The 22102-nt window shown below is 42.7% G+C and overlaps 1 protein-coding gene across 1 annotated transcript in view; it reads right to left on the bottom strand.

The window, feature by feature from the left end:
• Window positions 1-8881: 8881 nt before the first annotated feature.
• LOC139250222 (uncharacterized) overlaps window positions 8882-22102 on the bottom strand; it is a 157427-nt gene continuing 144206 nt past the window's right edge. Inside the window, exons 9-10 of the mRNA XM_070872718.1 lie at window positions 11598-11688; window positions 8882-9005 (exon numbers count right to left, since the gene is read on the bottom strand). Of these exons, the coding sequence (XP_070728819.1) occupies window positions 11633-11688 (56 nt within the window). The 3' untranslated portion in view covers window positions 8882-9005; window positions 11598-11632. The remainder of the gene's footprint in view (window positions 9006-11597; window positions 11689-22102) is intronic.

Here is a 22102-nt window from a genome sequence, read left to right as displayed (position 1 = left end):
TGAGAGAGTACCTCACTGTCTGAGGGTCAGTGCTGAGGGAGTGCCGCACTGTCGTTGGTGTATGTAGCACACAAATCACTGACTCCACACAGTCTGGTGTAAGTCTAACTGCTGTGACCTTCGTCCTTTATTGTTCAGCTCCAGAGTGCCTCCCAGGTGTGGTGGTCAGCCTTATATAGTCCTTATTACAGGTGCTACCAGGGTTTCCCACCGCAGCGCCCTCTGTGGTGGGGCATAGTACTTACAGAACATTTAAGGTACTGGGACGATACACACATCATTACATAACATCACACTTGTCCAGCGGAAGGCAGGTGGACAGAGACAGTGCGTTAGTATGGTACATATTATCTGGTACATTAACTGGTTATTGACAGGTAGCGGAACCTTGATTTCCTTGTTAGCCGTTATCACTAATTGTACTTCATCCATTATTTTACACAAATACAGTGGCCATTCAGCATAAAAAAAGTAATTCTTATTATAAATTCACTATCTCATATTAACATAGCTCATTTTAGACTTGCTCTGCCAAACAGAAGTCCTTTGTGGGGACCACCTCTTTGTAAGGCCCTTTTAAGACTGCATTTCCTCTTTAAGGCACCATCTTTGATGCAGGAGGATTCCACGAGGCTGTTCCTTGGGCGCCGCCATCTTTGATGCTCCGCCGCTCCGGATGCCCTCCGCCGCCGCAGCCTCCGCTCCCCTCCCCCGCGACGGCCAGGGCCACCGACCGACGCGACCAGCTCCTCTGGGGGGCCCTTCCGAACCACCAGCCCCTGGATCCCTCAGCACCCCTCCCGCAGCGCCGCGCCGGCTCACCGCCCCCCCCCCACTAGGCCCCTCTGAGCAGGGCTGGGCCTGGGGCTTGCCTGTGGGGGCTGGGCCTGCAGGGTCTGTGTGTGAGGCCTGGGCCTGGGACTTGCCTGTGGGTGGATTGAGGCTGCAGGGTCTCTGTGTAAGGCCCGGGCCTGGGACTTGCCTGTGGGTGGATTGAGGCTGCAGGGTCTCTGTGTAAGGCCCGGGCCTGGGACTTGCCTGTGGGTGGATTGAGGCTGCAGGGTCTCTGTGTAAGGCCCGGGCCTGGGACTTGCCTGTGGGGGGATTGAGGCTGCAGCTCCAGCTCGGTCGGCGCTGCTCTCTGGGGACCCGGGGCACGGCAGCACCCCGGGGAGCAGCAGCCTGTGGAGTGATGAAGTCTCCCCAGCTCCCACGGACCGTCCCCATCCACCTCCGGCCGAGGAGCGTCGGCCCATCGCCTGCAACGACCCACAGAGGTAAACCGTGCGTCTCGTCCCCGTGGGATACCTGCACCATCGCTCTGCCGAGAACAGGTATCAGTTTCCTGGTGTAGGTACACAGCTTCGCCGTGACCGGGACCAGCTCGGGTCGTACAGCTGGGTTAATCCACAGTTTATCAAAAGTTCTCCGACTCATCAACGACGGACCCGATCCCGTGTCCACTTCCATACTCACAGGGACTCCGTTGATTTTTACTTCACTTATCACTGGGGGCGAACCGTCGGTGCACGTGGACAGTCCAAGCACCTCATCTTCTTCTACCTGCTCCTCGCTGAACAGTGGATCATCCCCCATCTCCTCAGCCACATGGTGAGTCCGATTTCTTTTACACATACGCTGAAGGTGGCCTTTAACGTGGCAGGTATTGCACGTGTACTCCGCAAACCTGCACCGGTGAGCCCCATGGCTTCCCCCACAGCGCCAGCATGGTGCTGCTTGATTGGCCCCCCTCGGCGGACTCTGAGTTCCAGGACCCCGAGGTCCGTGCTCTCTGCCTCGGGCAGAGCCACGTTCTGCAGTTTTGTCCGTGGTGGGCGCTATCCTGTGGACAGTGCCTGCCGGGTTCGACACTGTGTGGATCATTTGCTTGGTGCTGCAAGTCGAGGTCAGATATGCCCGGCTGATGGCGATGGCCTTTGTCAGGGTGACTGTGGGTTCCGTGGCCAGCAGCTTGTGAAGGAGGCCCTTGTGGCCAATCCCCATAATGAAAACGTCCCGCAAAGCCTCGTCAAGGTGTGCCCCAAAATCACACATACACCACATTTACTATCTGTTTTTATGTTTTGCGCAAGTTTACCTTCGTATCTATCTTTCCTTTCTTTATTGCTTTCTTAGTCATTCTTTGCTGTTGTTTAAAATTTTCCCAATCTTCTATTTTCCCACTAACCTTGGCCACCTTATACGCATTGGTTTTTAATTTGATACTCTCCTTTATTTCCTTGGTTATCCACAGCTGGTTATCCCTTCTCTTACCGCCCTTCTTTTTCACTGGAATATATTTTTGTTGAGTACTATGAAAGAGCTCCTTAAAAGTCCTCCACTGTTCCTCAATTGTGCCACCGTTTAGTCTGTGTTTCCAGTCTACTTCAGCCAACTCTGCCCTCATCCCACTGTAGTCCCCTTTGTTTAAGCATAGTATGCTCGTTTGAGACACTACTTCCTCACCCTCAATCTGTATTACAAATTCAACCATACTGTGATCACTCATTCCTAGAGGATCTTTCACTAGGAGATCGTTTATTATTCCTGTCTCATTACACAGGACCAGATCTAAGATAGCTTGCTCCCTTGTAGGTTCTGTAACATACTGTTCTAAGAAACAATCCCGTATGCATTCTATGAATTCCTCCTCCGGGCTACCCCGTGCGATTTGATTTGACCAATCGATATGTCGGTTAAAATCCCCCATGATTACTGCCGTTCCTTTTTCACATGCCTCCATTATTCCCCTGATTATTGCCCGCCCCACCGTGAAGTTATTATTTGGGGGCCTATAAACTACGCCCACCAGTGACTTTTTCCCCTTACTATCTCGAATCTCCACTCACAATGATTCAACATTTTGTTCATTAGAGCCAATATCATCTCTCACAACTGCCCTGATATCATCCTTTATTAACAGAGCTACCCCACCTCCTTTCCCTTCTTGTCTATCTTTCCGAATCGTCAGATACCCCTGTATGTTTAATTCCCAGTCTTGGCCACCCTGCAACCACGTTTCTGTAATGGCCACCAAATCATACCCATTTGTAATGATTTGTGCCGTCAACTCATTTACTTTATTTCGAATGCTGCGTGCGTTTAGGTACAGTGTTTTAATACTCGTTTTTAAACCATGATTTTTAGTTTTGACCCCTCCTGCAGACCATTTATATTCAGTGGCCCTTTTTGTTCTTTGCCTTGGGTTTCTCTGCCCTGCGCTTTTACTCATCTCCTTTCTGTCTTTTGCTTTTGTCTCCATTTTGTTTCCCTCTGTCTCCCTGCATTGGTTCCCATCCCCCTGCCATATTAGTTTAACTCCTCCCCAACAGCACTAGCAAACACTCCCCCTAGGACATTGGTTCCAGTCCTGCCCAGGTGCAGACCGTCCGGTTTGTACTGGTCCCACCTCCCCCAGAATCGGTTCCAATGCCCCAGGAATTTGAATCCCTCCCTGCTGCACCACTGCTCAAGCCACGTATTCATCTGAGCTATCCTGCGATTCCTACTCTGACTACCATGTGGCACTGGTAGCAATCCCGAGATTACTACTTTTGAGGTCCTACTTTTTAATTTAGCTCCTAGCTCCTTAAATTCGTCTCGTAGGACCTCATCCATTTTTTTACCTATATCGTTGGTACCAATGTGCACCACGACAACTGGCTGTTCACCCTCCCTTTTCAGAATGTCCTGCACCCACTCCGAGACATCCTTGACCCTTGCACCAGGGAGACAACACACCATCCTGGAGTCTCGGTTGTGGCCGCAGAAACGACTATCTATTCCCCTCACCATTGAATCCCCTATCACTATCGCTCTCCCACTCTTTTTCCTGCCCTCCTGTGCAGCAGAGCCAGCCACGGTGCCATGAACTTGGCTGCTGCTGCCCTCCCCTGGTGAGTCATCCCCCTCAACAGTACCCAAAGCAGTGTGTCTGTTTTGCAGGGGGATGGCCGCAGGGGACCCCTGCACTACCTTCCTTGCACTGCTCTTCCTGCTGGTCTTCCATTCCCTATCTGGCTGTGGACCCTTTCCCTGCGGTAAGACCAACTCACTACACGTGCTACTCACGTCATTCTCAGCACCGTGGATGCTCCAGAGTGAATCCACCCTCAGCTCCAATTCCGCAACGCGGACCGTCAGGAGCTGGAGGCGGATACACTTCCCACACACGTAGTCCCCAGGGACACCGGAGTTGTTCCTGAGTTCCCACATGGTACAGGAGGAGCATATCACGTGACCGAGCTCTCCTGCCATGACTTAACCCTTAGATGCACTTAAATTGGTAGTAACAATGCTAAAGTTTACTCACTGTTATAGAAGAGAAAAAAGAAAAACTACTCACCAATCACCAGCCAATCACTTACCCCTTGGCTGTGACGTCACCTTTCTGTTTCTTTCTGCTTCTTTTTTGCCTTCCTCCTGTAGCTGCACAAGCCACGCCTCTCCACGTACCTCCGACGCTGCTCCCGACTCAGCGACGCACTGCCCGACCTCACGGCCTTTTGTCGGCCTCTCCACGCACCTCCTCACGCTGCTCTCGACTCAGATTCACGGACTATCCAGAGCAACCCACATTAGACCCTCGCTTTTTTGACCTCCCCAACACACACACAAGTGGCAACTGACACAGCAGTTAGCCACGAAGCAGATCCCTTCACCAGCAGGACTCACCACCCCCAGCAGCCCAGCAAGGCCAGCTGCACAGCAGCCCAGCGAGGGCCCAACAAACGACTCACCAAAACCAGCATTTGCACCGAGACGATCCACCAGGGAAAAGAAGGCCCCAGATCGAATTGCATTGTAAATAGTTACACTATTGACTTTTGCGTGGTGGGGGGAGTGTTGTTATGTATGTAAACCTGTAAATACCTTGATTGCCCACCAGAGGGCTCATCCCCTGGAGTCCCAAGGGATCCCACAATCCTTTGGGAGCACCTGTACTTAAGGAGGCCTCACAGGTTGGAGAACACTCTGGAGACCTGCAATAAAAGACTAAGGTCATACTTTATTTTGAGCTCACAGTATCTGGTCAGACTCTTTATTCATACACTCCATCCACCGTCTTTAATGCCTTTTCCTGGACGGTGTATGAATGTTGAGCATTTGCCCTGCCCACATGCATAACACTGCACTTATCGAAGTGATACATCAGTTTCCAGTCTTGAGCCCAGTCTCTCAACACATTAAGAGCCTCCTGAATCAGACCAGCCTCTTCTACAGTTCGAGCACTCGCACAGATCGTGGTATCATCGGCAAATGTGTCAATTGTGCCGCCAACCCCTGAATCCAGATCATTCATAAAAATAGTAAAACGCAACAGTCCCAACACTGATCCCATTGGTGACCGGTCTCCAGATCTAAATCCATCGATAACTGCTCTTTGCCTGCGTCCTGCCAGCCAGTTCTGTATCCAGCTCAATATAAGATGTCTGATGATGTTATTCTGTCTGCCTGTGTCAGCTGTGGCTGTGTCATGGCAGGCGAGCCTCGGGAGGGCAGAGAACACGCTTCAAGCACACCCTCAAAGCCTCCTTGACAAAATGCAACATCCCCACCGACTCTTGGGAATGACTTGGCCCACAACCGCTCAAAGTGGAGGAGCATCTGGGAAGGCGCTGAACGCCTCGAGTCTCTCCGCCGGGAGCACGCGGAAGGCAAGCACAGACAACGGAAGGAGTGTACGATGACCCAGGCTCCCCACCCACCCGTCCCTCCAACCACCATCTCCCCCACCTGTGACAGAGACTGTAGGTCCCGCGTTGGTCTCATCAGTTACCTGAGAAGTGGTGTTAGTGTGGGAGCAAGTCATCCTCTAGTCTATTAGTACATCAGAAATGTAGCACTTAACTCTCAGTCACACAAAACAAATGTAACTTTTTCTCCCTCAACTCAATTATGCTTTGAAATGACATCATCAGCATAGGCAGTCCCTCGGAATCGAGGAAGACTTGCTTCCGCTCTAAGCATGAGTCCTTAGGTGACTGAACAGCCCAATACGAGAGCCACAGTCCCTGTCACAGGTGGGACACACAGTGGTTGAGGGAAGGGGAGGGTGGGACTGGTTTGCCGCACGCTCCTTCCGCTGCCTGCGCTTGGTTTCTGCATGCTCTCGGCGACGAGACTCGAGGTGCTCAGCGCCCTCCCGGATGCATTTCCTCCACTTAGGGTGGTCTTTGGCCAGGGACTCCCAGGTGTCGGTGGGGATGTTGCACTTTATCAGGGAGGCTTTGAGGGTGTCCCTGTAACGTTTCCTCTGCCCACCTTTGGCTCGTTTGCCGTGAAGGAGTTCAGAGTAGAGCGCTTACTTTGGGAGTCTCGTGTCTGACATGTGAACAATGTGGCCTGCCCAGCGGAGCTGGTCGAGTGTGGTCAGTGCTTCAATGCTGGGGATGTTGGCCTGGTCGAGGACGCTAACGTTGGTGCGTCTGTCCTCCCAGGGGATTTATAGGATCTTGCGGAGACAGCGTTGGTGGTATTTCTCCAGCGACTTGAGGTGTCTACTATACATGGTCCATGTCTCTGAGCCATACAGGAGGGCGGGTATCACTACAGCCCTGTAGACCATGAGCTTGGTGACAGCATGCTTGAAATGTCGCTGTGGCCCTGGAACACAATATGTCCCTCTCTCCATTGATTTTGCAGAGATGCAAATGCATTTATTTGAAAGAGGCTGCAGTTTCGGCTGAAATCGCAGAGTAATTCCGACAAGTGTGCGATGTAGTTTTACACTGATAACCCCAGTGTCATTGCAAGTCCCTTCATGTTCAATATAACTCATTTTCAGAAAAGCCCTTTTATTGTAAAAAGCTGCTGTTTGCCCGTCCACACGGCAAAATGCTGGGAACATTGTGACCGAGATCCCGAGGCTCAATTTCCTCCACGTTGAGGGAGCTCCTGCGAACTGAAAGCAAGATGAGCCACATTTTCCTGCAGATTGATCCCATTCACTGCTCGAGGATCCCGAGTCATGCTTTTTGTAATAAGAACATAAGGATTAGGAGCAGGGGTAGGCCCTACGGGCCCTCGAGCCTGCTTCGCCATTCAACAAGATCATGGCTGATCATTGACCTCAACTCCACTTTCCCACCCAATCCCCATAACCCGTGATTCCCCTAGACTCCAAAAAACTATATCTCTCTCGGTCTTGAATATATTCAGAGACTCAGCCTCTACAGCCCTCTGGGGCAGAGAATTCCAAAGATTCACAACTCTCTGAGTGAAGAAGTTTCTCCTCCTCTCAGTCCTCAATGGTCGGCCCCTTGTCCTGAGACTGTGACCCCTGGTTCTAGACACTCCTGCCTGGGGGAAACATCCTCTCAGCATCTACCCTGTCAATCCCCCTCAGAATCTTGTATGTTTCAATGAATCACCGCTTATCCTTCTAAACTCCAGAGTCTAGGCCCATTCTACACAATCTCTCATTGTAAGACAGCCCTCTCATCCCAGGAATCAGTTTCGTGAACCTCCATTGTACCACCTCCCAGGCAAGTATATCCTTCCTTAGATAAGGAGATCCAAACTGTGCACAGTACTCCAGGTGTGGTCTCACCAGGGCCCTGTACAATTGTAGCAAGACTTCCTTACTCTTATACTCCAACCCCCTTGTAATAAAGTCCAACATGCCATTTGCCTCCCTTATTGCTTACTGTACCTGCATACTATCTTTCCGTGTTCCTTGCACAAGGACACCCAAATCTCCTGAACACCAACACTTAAATGTTTCTCACCATTTAAAAAATATTGTTTTTCTATACTACCTACCAATGTGAATAACCTCACATTTACCTGAATTATACTCCATCTGCCACCTTACTGCACACTCACTCAGTCTATCTATATCCCTTTGCAGACACTTTGTGTTCTCCTCACAGCTTACTGCCCACCTATCTTTGTATCATCAGCAAACGTGGATACATTACACTCGGTCCCTTTGTCTAGGTCATTAATATAGGTTGTAAATAGCTGAGGCCCCAGCACTGATCCCTGCGACACCCCACTAGTTACAGCCTGCCAACCTGAAAAAGACCCGTTTATTCCTACTCTCTGTCTTCTGTCCATTAACCAATCCTCTATCCATGCTAATACATTACCTCCAATCCCATGAGCCCTTATCTTGTGTAATAACCTTTTACGTGGCACCGTTATCGAATGCCTTTTGGAAATCCAAATATACTACATCCATTGGTTCCCCTTTATCTACCCTGCTCGCTATATCCTCACAAAACTCGAATAAATTTGTCAAACACGATTTCCCTTTCATAAAACCACACTGGTGTGCACTCTCTTCATAGGCTAGTTGTCGCAAAGATACATTTGTTTGGTTCATTTTTGCAATTGCTCTGTCTTGTAGTTTGAGAGTTAAGTGGGGCTGAGAAAAGGACTATTTGCTTGTGTGGAGGGTAAACCCTGACTGGATGGGTGGAATGGTGGGTTTCCTTCTATGTATCAATGCCTGTGGTCCTGTCCCATGGACACCAGTGGGTGAATTCAATGAATAAGGCAAGCTTTCCATGGATCTAAGCTGAGAATGTCATGGGTTTCATGGGCTGAATGGCCTTTTCCCATTCTTGATCGTTCCCCCTTACAGGGATAGGAAATGAATCTTCTCGTAGGCCATGTTTACTCGTTGGTCAGTTCTCTGTTAAATCAGCCCGTTCCCTAGAACCAGTGGTGGAGAGGACATTGATAATGCTTCCTGATCCAATGTGTGAGCTGTGGTGGGAGGTGTGTGGTCTGCTCACACACTGTTTGGGGCACTCTGCTCCCACTTAATTGCCAGCAGAATGATCCAGGCCTCAGCCCTTTGTGCGATAATAAAACGATATCAGTAAACAATCTGAAGACGTGAGTATTTTATTATCTTCAGATTATACTAGCCTAAGTATGTGAACGTCTCCCTCTATAGGTGATGCTCAGAATCTCCACAATCCCAATAAAAGACGGGCGAGAAAGCGGATACACATACAAACGTGTCGGATGGGTCCTCCCTGGTATCAAGGCTCCTGTTGAAGAAAGAGGTTTGTAAATCAACACGTCTCAAGCCGTTGATGTTACGGAATATTCACAAATCCAGCACAGATTGTTAACAGGTATCAGTACAATGCATTCAACTCAATCCCACCTTTATCTCACTTCCTCATTACTTGCACTGCTTCCAAAGTTCAAACACTTTGAGCAGACTAAACGGGTCATTTTCAGGTTGGCAGGCTGTAACTAGTGGGGTGCCGCAGGGATCAGTGCTGGGGCCTCAGCTATTTACAACCTATATTAATGAGCTAGATAAAGGGACTGAGTGTAATGTATCTAAGTTTGCTGATGATACAAAGATAGGTGGGCAGTAAGCTGTGAGGAGAACACAAAGTGTCTGCAAAGGGATATAGATAGACTGAGTGAGTGGGTAGTGAGGTGGCAGATGGAGTATAATGTGGGGAAATGTGAAGTTATTCACTTTGGTAGGAAGAATAGAAAAATAGAATATTTATTAAATGGTGAGAAACTTTTAAGTGTTGGTGTTCAGGAGATTTGGGTGTCCTTGTGCAAGGAACACAGAAAGCTAGCGTGCAGGTACAGCAAGCGGTAAGGAAGGCAAATGACATGTTGTCCTTTCGTAGTATTAGTCAGCCCCTCATGTCTAGGGTCACCCACTTCCACACCAAAATAAGATGAGTTCACAGGTGTTTCACTGAGGGACCTGACATTATAGGTCCTGATCTTTATTACAAGGGGGATGGAGTATAAGAGTAAGGAAGTCTTGCTACAATTGTACAGGGCCCTGGTGAGACCACACCTGGAGTACTGTGCACAGTTTGGGTCTCCTTATCTAAGGAAGGATATACTTGCCTGGGAGGTGGTACAACGGAGGTTCACTAAACTAATTCCTGGGATGAGAGGGCTGTCTTACAATGAGAGATTGTGTAGAATGGGCCTAGACTCTGGAGTTTAGAAGGATAAGCGGTGATTCATTGAAACATACAAGATTCTGAGGGGGATTGACAGGGTAGATGCTGAGAGGATGTTTCCCCCAGGCAGGAGTGTCTAGAACCAGGGGTCACAGTCTCAGGATAAGGGGCCGGCCATTTAAGACTGAGATGAGGAGGAATTTCTTCACTCAGCCTCACGGGTCACTGGCCAATTTCCGGCACCGTGGGACTAAAAGGTGTCGTGGTACACAGCGGTGATCACCGGTGTAGCGGGCCTGGGTTGCTACAGCAGGGCGCAAGGTGACGGGATTTGCACCTCCGCTAACGCCCGTGCAATTTCGCAGGAGATGGTACCACCCCCCACCCCCCCAGGCAAAAACACTTTTGCACCGTTAGTGCCCTCCGAGGTGCTAACCCGAGGGTGGGAATTTCATTCCCAAGGAATTCAACACCATCCAGGACAAAGCAGCCCGCTTGATCGACACGCTACCCACCACCTTCAACACTCACTCCCTCCACCACCGGCGCCCCCTGGCTGCAGTGTGTACCATCTACAAGATGCACTGCAGCAACTCACCAAGGCTTCTTCAGCAGCACCTCCCAAACCCGCGACCTCTACCAGCTAGAAGGACAAGGGCAGCAGGAGTTCCATTCCCTCCACGTTCCCCTCCCAGTCACACATCACCCTGACCTGGGCATATCTTACTATTCCGTCTTTATCCTGGAAATTATTACCTAACAGCATTTGGGAGCACCTTCACCACATTGACTGCTGTGGTTCACAGAGGGAATGCAGCAAAGGTTCACCAGACTGATTCCTGGGATGGCAAATGGTATGTTGGCCTTCTTTGCAAGAGGATTTGAGTACAGGAGCAAGGAGGTCTTACTCCAGTTATACAGGGCCTTGGTGAGACCACACCTGGAGTATTGTGTGCAGTTTTGGTCTCCTTACCTAAGGAAGGATATAGTTGCCACAGAGGGAGTGCAGCGAAGGTTCACCAGACTGATTCCTGGGATGGCAGGACTGTCGTATGAGGAGAGATTGGGTCGACTGGGCCTGTATTCACTGGAGTTTAGAAGAATGAGAGGGAATCTCATTGAAAGGTATAAAATTCTGACGGGGTTGGACAGACTGGATGTGGGGAGGATGTTTCCCCGGGGCTGGGAAGTCTAGAACAAGGGGTCACAGTCTCAGGATACGGGGCAGGAAATTTAGGACCGAGATGAGGAGAAATGTTCTCACTCAGAGGGTGGTGAACCTGTGGAATTCTCTACCACAGAAGGCTGTGGGGGCCAAGTCACTGAATATATTTAAGAGGGAGATAGATAGATTTCGAGAAACAAAAGACATCAAGGGGTATGGAGAGAAAGCAGGAATATGGTGTTGAGATAGAGGATCAGCCATGATCATATTGAATGGTGGTGCAGGCCCGAAGGGCCGAATGGCCTACTACTGATCCTATTTTCTATGTTTCTGTGTTTCACCACCATCTCACGGGCAACTAGGGACAGGTAATAAATGTCAACATTTCCAGCGTGACCCACATCCCAATAATGAACCAATATGGACACTGGTGTTCATGTGTTGTACACTGTTTCAGATTCAGGTGACTGCAATCCATGCGCCTGTATTTCCAATACTACACAAGACAGAAGCTGCTTCTTGCATTTTACCTCAACAGCAAACAGACATCAAACTGTGGGAACGCTCATCTTGATCTGGTTGAAATTCTACTGAGCCTTCGAACTTGAGCCCATGACATCACTGTGAATAAAATAGACAAGGCATTGTATTAATACATGGGTAAGCTCAACCAGTGACCATCAGCCTCACAGAGTTACTGCGACTGTGATAAAGGCTGTTTGATGAGGCACCACATCATTAGCAAATAGACGGAGTAGATCGATGAGTTTTAGGATAGTTCTGTGATTGATGTGATGGTTTCTGTAAGGGAAATAAATTCCGCACCGAGTCCGAGAACAGTGAGGGAAACGTCACAGTTTATTCGTACAGAGCACTCTGGGAGAAGTGGGGAACCTCCACAGCTTCACCACACCTTCTCTCCGAGCCAAGTTTCCAATTATACCTTTGGGGGCGGTTCCGCCCCCTTACACCATTGTCCAATTATCTAATATTTTTGTAACGTCTTACCCGATATGGTACGGCTATGACAATCTATCTTTACATTGTGGGAAGTCAAAGGTTAACTAGCATACGCACACACAAGTGGGGTTATTTTCCTCGCATCAGCAGAAAAACAAGGAACTATCTTCCTGTACAAGCGATATACATCTGTTTGCCTTTCCAACCGGCCATTGTCTTACTTCCCCTATCTCCATGACTCAGGGTTACCGGACTTTGGAGACGACCCATGCCTTCTGCGAAAGTATACATTTCTTACTTGACCACTCTCCCTGCCCCATAATTCATCAGAGAAAGACAGGGGATCTGGCTACACATTATAAAAGTTACAAAGGTTATAGATTAAGAAATTTCACTCCAACAGTTTCTGAAACAGGTGTTACTGGAAGACTTGCCAGTGTGAGCGCAACACCACAAAGGTCAGACAATGTGCCCCACGCACAGATCACCAATTCACTCCATGTTGACAGGATCTATTCCAGTTTGCAAGGTGCACCTTGCTGTAAGGCGCCCGTTGGAATGAAGTATTTTAACATTTAGGGTAACTACTGGAACACGTGTTTTTTGCTGTGATCTGTATGTGTGTAACAGTGATCAGCTGACCAGCTCCGCTGGGCAGACCACATTGTCCGTATGCCAGACACGAGATTCTCAAAGCAAGCGCTCTACTCGGAACTCCCTCACGGCAAACGAGCCAAAGGTGGACAGAGGAAATGTTACAGGGACCACCCTCAAAGCCTCCCTGATAAAGTGCAACATCCCCACCGACACCTGGGAGTCCCTGGGCCAAAGACCGCCCTAAGTGGAGGAAGTGCATCCAGAAGGGCGCTGAGCACCTCGAGTCTCATCGCCGAGAGCATGCAGAAACCAAATGCAGGCAGCGGAAGGAGCGTGCGGCAAACCAGTCCCACCCTCCCCTTCTCTCAACCACTGTCTGTCCCACCTGTGACAGGGACTGTGGTTCTCGTATTGGACTGTTCAGCCACCTCAGGACTCATTTTAAGAGAGGAAGCAAGTCTTCCTCGATTCCGAGGGACTGCCTATGATAATGAACATTGTAGAAGTAGGAATCTGCCAACAAGTGGCTGAGGGACAGGATTGGTGGTGGAGGTGTGAGGGAGAAAGGGAGATGTGCCTGAATCACTCGCCTTGTACTGACCATAGGGACAGAGCAGATTCCCATTGCAGTCTTTTCAGAATTTCAGTGAAGCTGCGGGAAAGGTTTCTGGGAGACACCTGATGGTGGCAGCATTGTTCCTTGTGACAGGATATTCCTGGTATGTTGTTCCCGGCACATAATCCACCACCTCATTAACCGCACCGCTGTTTATCGACAAGCATTATCGCTGCAGTTGTGGATGTGAATTAATCGGTAAATGTTTAATGGATGGAGATTAATGGGTAAATGTTTAATGGATGGGGATTAATGGGTAAATGTTTAATGGATGGAGATTAATGGGTAAATGTTTAATGGATGGAGATGAATGGGAAAATGTTTAATGGATGGAGATTAATGGGTAAATGTTTAATGGATGGAGATTAATGGGTAAATGTTTAATGGATGGAGATTAATGTGTAAATGTTTAATGGATGGAGATTCATGGGTAAATGTTTAATGGATGGAGATTAATGAGTAAATGTTTAATGGATGGGGATTAATGGGTAAATGTTTAATGGATGGGGATTAATGGGTAAATGTTTAATGGATGGGGATTAATGGGTAAATGTTTAATGGATGGGGATTAATGGGTAAATGTTTAATGGATGGGGATTAATGGGTAAATGTTTAATGGATGGAGATTAATGTGTAAATGTTTAATGGATGGAGATTAATGGGTAAATGTTAAATGGTTGGAGTATAATGGGTAAATGTTTAATGGATGGGAATTAATGGGAATATGTTTAATGGATGGAGATTAATGGGTAAACGTTTAATGGATGGGAATTAATGGGAAAATGTTTAATGGATGGAGATTAATGGGTAAATGTTTAATGGATGGAGATTAATGGGTAAATGTTTAATGGATGGAGATTAATGTGTAAATGTTTAATGGATGGAGATTAATGGGTAAATTTTTAATGGATGGAGATTAATGGGTAAATGTTTAATGGATGGAAATTAATGGGTAAATGTTTAATGGATGGGAATTAATGGGAATATGTTTAATGGATGGAGATTAATGGGTAAATGTTTAATGGATGGGAATTAATGGGTAAATGTTTAATGGACGGAGATTAATGGGTAAATGTTTAATGGATGGGAATTAATGGGTAAATGTTTAATGGATGGGAATTAATGGGTAAATGTTTAATGGATGGGGATTAATGGGTAAATGTTTAATGGACGGGAATTAATGGGTAAATGTTTAATGGATGGAGATTAATGTGTAAATGTTTAACGGATGTGAATTAATGGGTAAATGTTTAATGGATGGGGATTAATGGGTAAATGTTTAATGGATGGGGATTAATGGGTAAATGTTTAATGCATGGGGATTAATGGGTAAATGTTTAATGGATGGGGATTAATGGGTAAATGTTAATTGGATGGTTATTAATGGGTAAATGTTTAATGGATGGGGATTAATGGGTAAATGTTTAATGGATGGGGATTAATGGGTAAATGTTTCATGGATGGGGATTAATGGGTAAATATTTAATGCATGGGGATTAATGGGTAAATGTTTAATGGATGGAGATTAATGGGTAAATGTTTAATGGATGGGAATTAATGGGTAAATGTTTAATGGATGGAGATTAATGGGTAAATGTTTAATGGATGGAGATTAATGGGTAAATGTTTAATGGATGGAGATTAATGGGTAAATGTTTAATGGATGGAGATTAATGGGTAAATGTTTAATGGATGGGGATTAATGGGTAAATGTTTAATGGATTGAGTTTAATGGGTAAATGTTGAATGGATGGAGATTCATGGGTAAATGTTTTATGGATGGGGATTAATGGGTAAATGTTTAATGGATGTAGATTAATGGGTAACTGTTTAATGGATGGACATTAATGGGTAAATGTTTAATGGATGGGAATTAATGGGTAAATGTTTAATGGATGGAGATTAATGGGTAAATGTTTAATGGATGGGAATTAATGGGTAAATGTTTAATGGACGGAGATTAATGGGTAAATGTTTAATGGATGGGAATTAATGGGTAAATGTTTAATGGATGGGAATTAATGGGCAAATGTTTAATGGATGGGGATTAATGGGTAAATGTTTAATGGATGGGAATTAATGGGTAAATGTTTAATGGATGGAGATTAATGGGTAAATGTTTAATGGATGTGAATTAATGGGTAAATGTTTAATGGATGGGGATTAATGGGTAAATGTTTAATGGATGGGGATTAATGGGTAAATGTTTAATGGATGGAGATTAATGGGTAAATGTTTAATGGATGGGAATTAATGGGTAAATGTTTAATGGATGGAGATTAATGGGTAAATGTTTAATGGATGGAGATTAATGGGTAAATGTTTAATGGATGGAGATTAATGGGTAAATGTTTAATGGATGTGAATTAATGGGTAAATGTTTAATGGATGGGGATTAATGGGTAAATGTTTAATGGATGGGGATTAATGGGTAAATGTTTAATGGATGGAGATTAATGGGTAAATGTTTAATGGATGGAGATTAATGGGTAAATGTTTAATGGATGGAGATTAATGGGTAAATGTTTAATGGATGGAGATTAATGGGTAAATATTTAATGGATGGAGATTAATGGGTAAATGTTTAATGGATGGGGATTAATGGGTAAATGTTTAATGGATTGAGATTAATGGGTAAATGTTGAATGGATGGAGATTCATGGGTAAATGTTTTATGGATGGGGATTAATGGGTAAATGTTTAATGGATGGGGATTAATGGGTAAATGTTTAATGGATGGGGATTAATGGGTAAATGTTTAATGGATGGAGATTAATAGGTAAATGTTTAATGGATGTAGATTAATGGGTAAATGTTTAATGGATGGGGATTAATGGGTAAATGTTTAATGGATGGGAATTAATGGGTAAATATTTAATGGATGGAGATGAATGGGTAAATGTTTCTTGGATGGAGATTAATGGGTAAATGTTTAATGGATGGGGATTAATGAGTAAATGTTTAATGGATGGGGATTAATGGGTAAATGTTTAATGGATGGAGATTAATGGGTAAATATTTAATGGATGGAGATTATGGGTAACTGTTTAATGGATGGACATTAATGGGTAAATGTTTAATGGATGGGGATTAATGGGTAAATGTTTGATGGATGGAGATTAATGGGTAAATGTTTAATGGATGGAGATTAATAGGTAAATGTTTAATGGACGGAGATTAATGGGTAAATGTTTAATGGATGGAGATTAATGGGTAAATGTTTAATGGATGGAGATTAATGGGTAAATGTTTAATGGATGTGAATTAATGGGTAAATGTTTAATGGATGGGGATTAATGGGTAAATGTTTAATGGATGGGGATTAATGGGTAAATGTTTAATGGATGGAGATTAATGGGTAAATGTTTAATGGATGGGAATTAATGGGTAAATGTTTAATGGATGGAGATTAATGGGTAAATGTTTAATGGATGGAGATTAATGGGTAAATGTTTAATGGATGGAGATTAATGGGTAAATATTTAATGGATGGAGATTAATGGGTAAATGTTTAATGGATGGGGATTAATGGGTAAATGTTTAATGGATTGAGATTAATGGGTAAATGTTGAATGGATGGAGATTCATGGGTAAATGTTTTATGGATGGGGATTAATGGGTAAATGTTTAATGGATGGGGATTAATGGGTAAATGTTTAATGGATGGGGATTAATGGGTAAATGTTTAATGGATGGAGATTAATAGGTAAATGTTTAATGGATGTAGATTAATGGGTAAATGTTTAATGGATGGGGATTAATGGGTAAATGTTTAATGGATGGGAATTAATGGGTAAATATTTAATGGATGGAGATGAATGGGTAAATGTTTCTTGGATGGAGATTAATGGGTAAATGTTTAATGGATGGGGATTAATGAGTAAATGTTTAATGGATGGGGATTAATGGGTAAATGTTTAATGGATGGAGATTAATGGGTAAATATTTAATGGATGGAGATTATGGGTAACTGTTTAATGGATGGACATTAATGGGTAAATGTTTAATGGATGGGGATTAATGGGTAAATGTTTAATGGATGGAGATTAATGGGTAAATGTTTAATGGATGGAGATTAATAGGTAAATGTTTAATGGATGTAGATTAATGGGTAAATGTTTAATGGATGGGGATTAATGGGTAAATGTTTAATGGATGGGAATTAATGGGTAAATATTTAATGGATGGAGATGAATGTGTAAATGTTTAATAGATGGGGATTAATGAGTAAATGTTTAATGGATGGGGATTAATGGGTAAATGTTTAATGGATGGAGATTAATGGGTAAATATTTAATGGATGGAGATTATGGGTAACTGTTTAATGGATGGACATTAATGGGTAAATGATTAATGGACGGAGATTAATGGGTAAATGTTTCATAGATGGGGATTAAGAGGTAAATGTTTAGTGCTTGGGGATTAATGGGTAAATGTTTAATGGATGGAGATTAATGGGTAAATGTTTAATGGATGGAAATTAATGGGTAAATGTTTAATGGATGGAGATTAATGGGTAAATGTTAAATGGTTGGGGATGAATGGGTAAATGTTTAATGGATGGAGATTAATGGGTAAATGTTTAATGGATGGAGATTAATGGGTAAATGTTTAATGGATGGAGATTAATGGGTAAATGTTTCATAGATGGGGATTAAGAGGTAAATGTTTAGTGCTTGGCGATTAATGGGTAAATGTTTAATGGATGGAGATTAATGGGTAAATGTTTAATGGATGGGGATTAATGGGTAAATTTTTAATGGATGGAGATTAATGGGTAAATGTTTAATGGATGGGGATTAATTGGTAAATGTTTAATGGATGGAGATTAATGGATAAATGTTTAATGGATGGGCATTAATGGGTAAATGTTTAATGGATGGAGATTAATGGGTAAATGTTTAATGGATGGGGATTAATGGGTAAATGTTTAATGGATGGAGATTAATGGGTAAATGTTTAATGGATGGAGATTAATGGGTAAATGTTTAATGGATGGAGATTAATGGGTAAATGTTTAATGGACGGAGATTAATGGGTAAATGTTTCATAGATGGGGATTAAGAGGTAAATGTTTAGTGCTTGGCGATTAATGGGTAAATGTTTAATGGATGGAGATTAATGGGTAAATGTTTAATGGATGGGGATTAATGGGTAATTTTTTAATGGATGGAGATTAATGGGTAAATGTTTAATGGATGGGGATTAATTGGTAAATGTTTAATGGATGGAGATTAATGGATAAATGTTTAATGGATGGGCATTAATGGGTAAATGTTTAATGGATGGAGATTAATGGGTAAATGTTTAATGGATGGGGATTAATGGGTAAATGTTTAATGGATGGAGATTAATGGGTAAATGTTTAATGGATGGAAATTAATGGGTAAATGTTTAATGGATGGAGATTAATGGGTAAATGTTAAATGGATGGTAATTAATGGGTAAATGTTTAATGGATGGGGATTAATGGGTAAATGTTCAATGGATGGGAATTAATGGGTAAATGTTTAATGGATGGAGATGAATGGGTAAATGTTTCGTGGATGGAGATTAATGGGTAAATGTTTAATGGATGGAGATTAATGGGTAAATATTTAATGGATGGAGATGAATGGGTAAATGTTCAATGGATGGGGATTAATGAGTAAATGTTTAATGGATGGGGATTAATGGGTAAATGTTTAATGGATGGAGATTAATGGGTAAATATTTAATGGATGGAGATGAATGGGTAACTGTTTAATGGATGGACATTAATGGGTAAATGTTTAATAGATGGAGATTAATCGATAAATGTTAATGGATGGGGATTAATGGGTAAATGTTTCATGGATGGAGATTAATGGGTGAATGTTTAATGGATGGGGATTAATGGGTAAATGTTTAATGGATGGGGATTAATGGGTAAATGTTTAATGGATGGAGATTAATAGGTAAATGTTTAATGGATGGAGATTAATGGGTCAATGTTTAATGGATGGAGATTAATGGGTAAATGTTTAATGGATGGGGATTAATGGGTAAATGTTTAATGGATGGAGATTAATGGGTAAATGTTTAATGGATGGAGATTAATGGGTAAATGTTTAATGGATGTGGATTAATGGGTAAATATTTAATGGATGGAGATTAATGGGTAACTGTTTAATGGATGGACATTAATGGGTAAATGTTTAATCGATGGAGATTAATCGGTAAATATTTAATGGATGGGGATTAATGGGTAAATGTTTAATGGATGGGGATTAATGGGTAAATTTTTAATGGATGGAGATTAATGGGTAAATGTTTAATGGATGGAGATTAATGGGTAAATGTTTAATGGATGGAGATTAATGGGTAAATGTTTAATGGATGGAGATTAATGGGTAAATGTTTAATGGATGGAGATTAATGGGTAAATGTTTAATGGATGGAGATTAATGGGTAAATGTTTAATGGATGGAGATTAATGGGTAAATGTTTAATGGATGGGAATTAATGGGTAAATGTTTAATGGATGGAGATTAATGGGTAAATGCTTAATGGTTGGAGGTTAATGGTTAAATGTTAAATGGATGGACATTAATGGGTAAATGTTTAATGGATGGGGATTAATGGGTAAATGTTTAATGGATGGAGATTAATGGATAAATATTTAATGGTTGGAGATTAATGCGTAACTGTTTAATGGATGGGGATCAATGGGTAAATGTTTAATGGATGGACATTAATGGGTAAATGTTTAATGGATGGGGATTAATGGGTAAATGTTTAATCGATGGAGATTAATGGGTAAATATTTCATGGATGGGGATTAATAGGTAAATGTTGAGTGGTTGGGAATTAATGGGTAAAAATGTTTAATGGATGGGGATTAATGGGTAAATGTTTAATGGATGGGGATTAATGGGTAAATGTTTAATGGATGGAGATTGATGGGTAAATGTTTAATGGATGGTGATTAATGGGTAAATGTTTAATGGATGGAGATTAATGGGTAAATGTTTAATGGACGGGGATTAATGGGTAAATGTTTAATGGATGGAGATTAATGGGTAAATGTTTAATGGATAGGGATTAATGGATAAATGTTTAATGGACGGTGATTAATGGGTAAATGTTTAATGGATGGAGATTAATGGGTAAATGTTTAATCGATGGGGATTAATGGGTAAATGTTTAATCGATGGGGATTAATGGGTAACTGTTTAATGGACGGGGATTAATGGGTAAATGTTTAATCGATGGAGATTAATGGGTAAATGTTTAATGGACGGGGATTAATGGGTAAATGATTAATGGACGGAGATTAATGGGTAAATGTTTCATAGATGGGGATTAAGAGGTAAATGTTTAGTGCTTGGGGTTTAATGGGTAAATGTTTAATGGATGGAGATTAATGGGTAAATGTTTAATGGATGGAGATTAATGGATAAATGTTTAATGGATGGGGATTAATGGGTAAATTTTCAATGGATGAGAATTAATGGGTACATTTTTAATGGATGGAGATTAATGGGTAAATGTTTAAAGGATGGGGATTAATGGGTAAATGTTTAATGGATGGAGATTAATGGATAAATGTTTAATGGATGGGCATTAATGGGTAAATGTTTAATGGATGGAGATTAATGGGTAAATGTTTAATGGATGGGGATTAATGGGTAAATGTTTAATGGATGGAGATTAATGGGTAAATGTTTAATGGATGGAAATTAATGGGTAAATGTTTAATGGATGGAGATTAATGGGTAAATATTTAATGGATGGAGATTATGGGTAACTGTTTAATGGATGGACATTAATGGGTAAATGTTTAATGGATGGGGATTAATGGGTAAATGTTTAATGGATGGAGATTAATGGGTAAATGTTTAGTGGATGGAGATTAATAGGTAAATGTTTAATGGATGTAGATTAATGGGTAAATATTTATTGGATGGAGATGAATGGGTAAATGTTTAATGGATGGGGATTAATGAGTAAATGTTTAATGGATGGGGATTAATGGGTAAATGTTTAATGGATGGAGATTAATGGGTAAATATTTAATGGATGGAGATTATGGGTAACTGTTTAATGGATGGACATTAATGGGTAAATGATTAATGGACGGAGATTAATGGGTAAATGTTTCATAGATGGGGATTAAGAGGTAAATGTTTAGTGCTTGGGGATTAATGGGTAAATGTTTAATGGATGGAGATTAATGGGTAAATGTTTAATGGATGGGGATTAATGGGTAAATGTTTAATGGATGGCGATTAATGGGTAAATGTTTAATGGATGGAGATTAAAGGGTAAATGTTTAATGGATGGAGATTAATGGGTAAATGTTTAATCGATGGAGATTAATGGGTAAATGTTTAATGGATGGGGATTAATGGGTAAATGATTAATGGACGGAGATTAATGGATAAATGTTTCATAGATGGGGATTAAGAGGTAAATGTTTAGTGCTTGGGGATTAATGGGTAAATTTTTAATGGATGGAGATTAATGGGTAAATGTTTAATGGATGGAGATTAATGGGTAAATGTTTAATGGATGAGAATTAATGGGTAAATGTTTAATGGATGGAGATTAATGGGTAAATGTTTAATGGATGGAGATTAATGGGTAAATGTTTAATGGATGGAGATTAATGGGTAAATGTTTAATGGATGTGGATTAATGGGTAAATATATAATGGATGGAGATTAATGGGTAAATGTTTAATGGATGGACATTAATGGGTAAATGTTTAATAGATGGAGATTAATCGGTAAATGTTTAATGGATGTGGATTGATGGGTAAATATTTAATGGATGGAGATTAACGGGTAAATGTTTAATGGATGGTGATTAATGGGTAAATGTTTAATGGATGGAGATTAA

Source organism: Pristiophorus japonicus, unplaced genomic scaffold (genome assembly GCF_044704955.1).
Source record: "Pristiophorus japonicus isolate sPriJap1 unplaced genomic scaffold, sPriJap1.hap1 HAP1_SCAFFOLD_352, whole genome shotgun sequence".
NCBI classification, from domain to species: domain Eukaryota; kingdom Metazoa; phylum Chordata; class Chondrichthyes; family Pristiophoridae; genus Pristiophorus; species Pristiophorus japonicus.
Note: the sequence above shows the minus strand (reverse complement) of the source record. Positions and strands in the feature narration are given on the sequence as shown.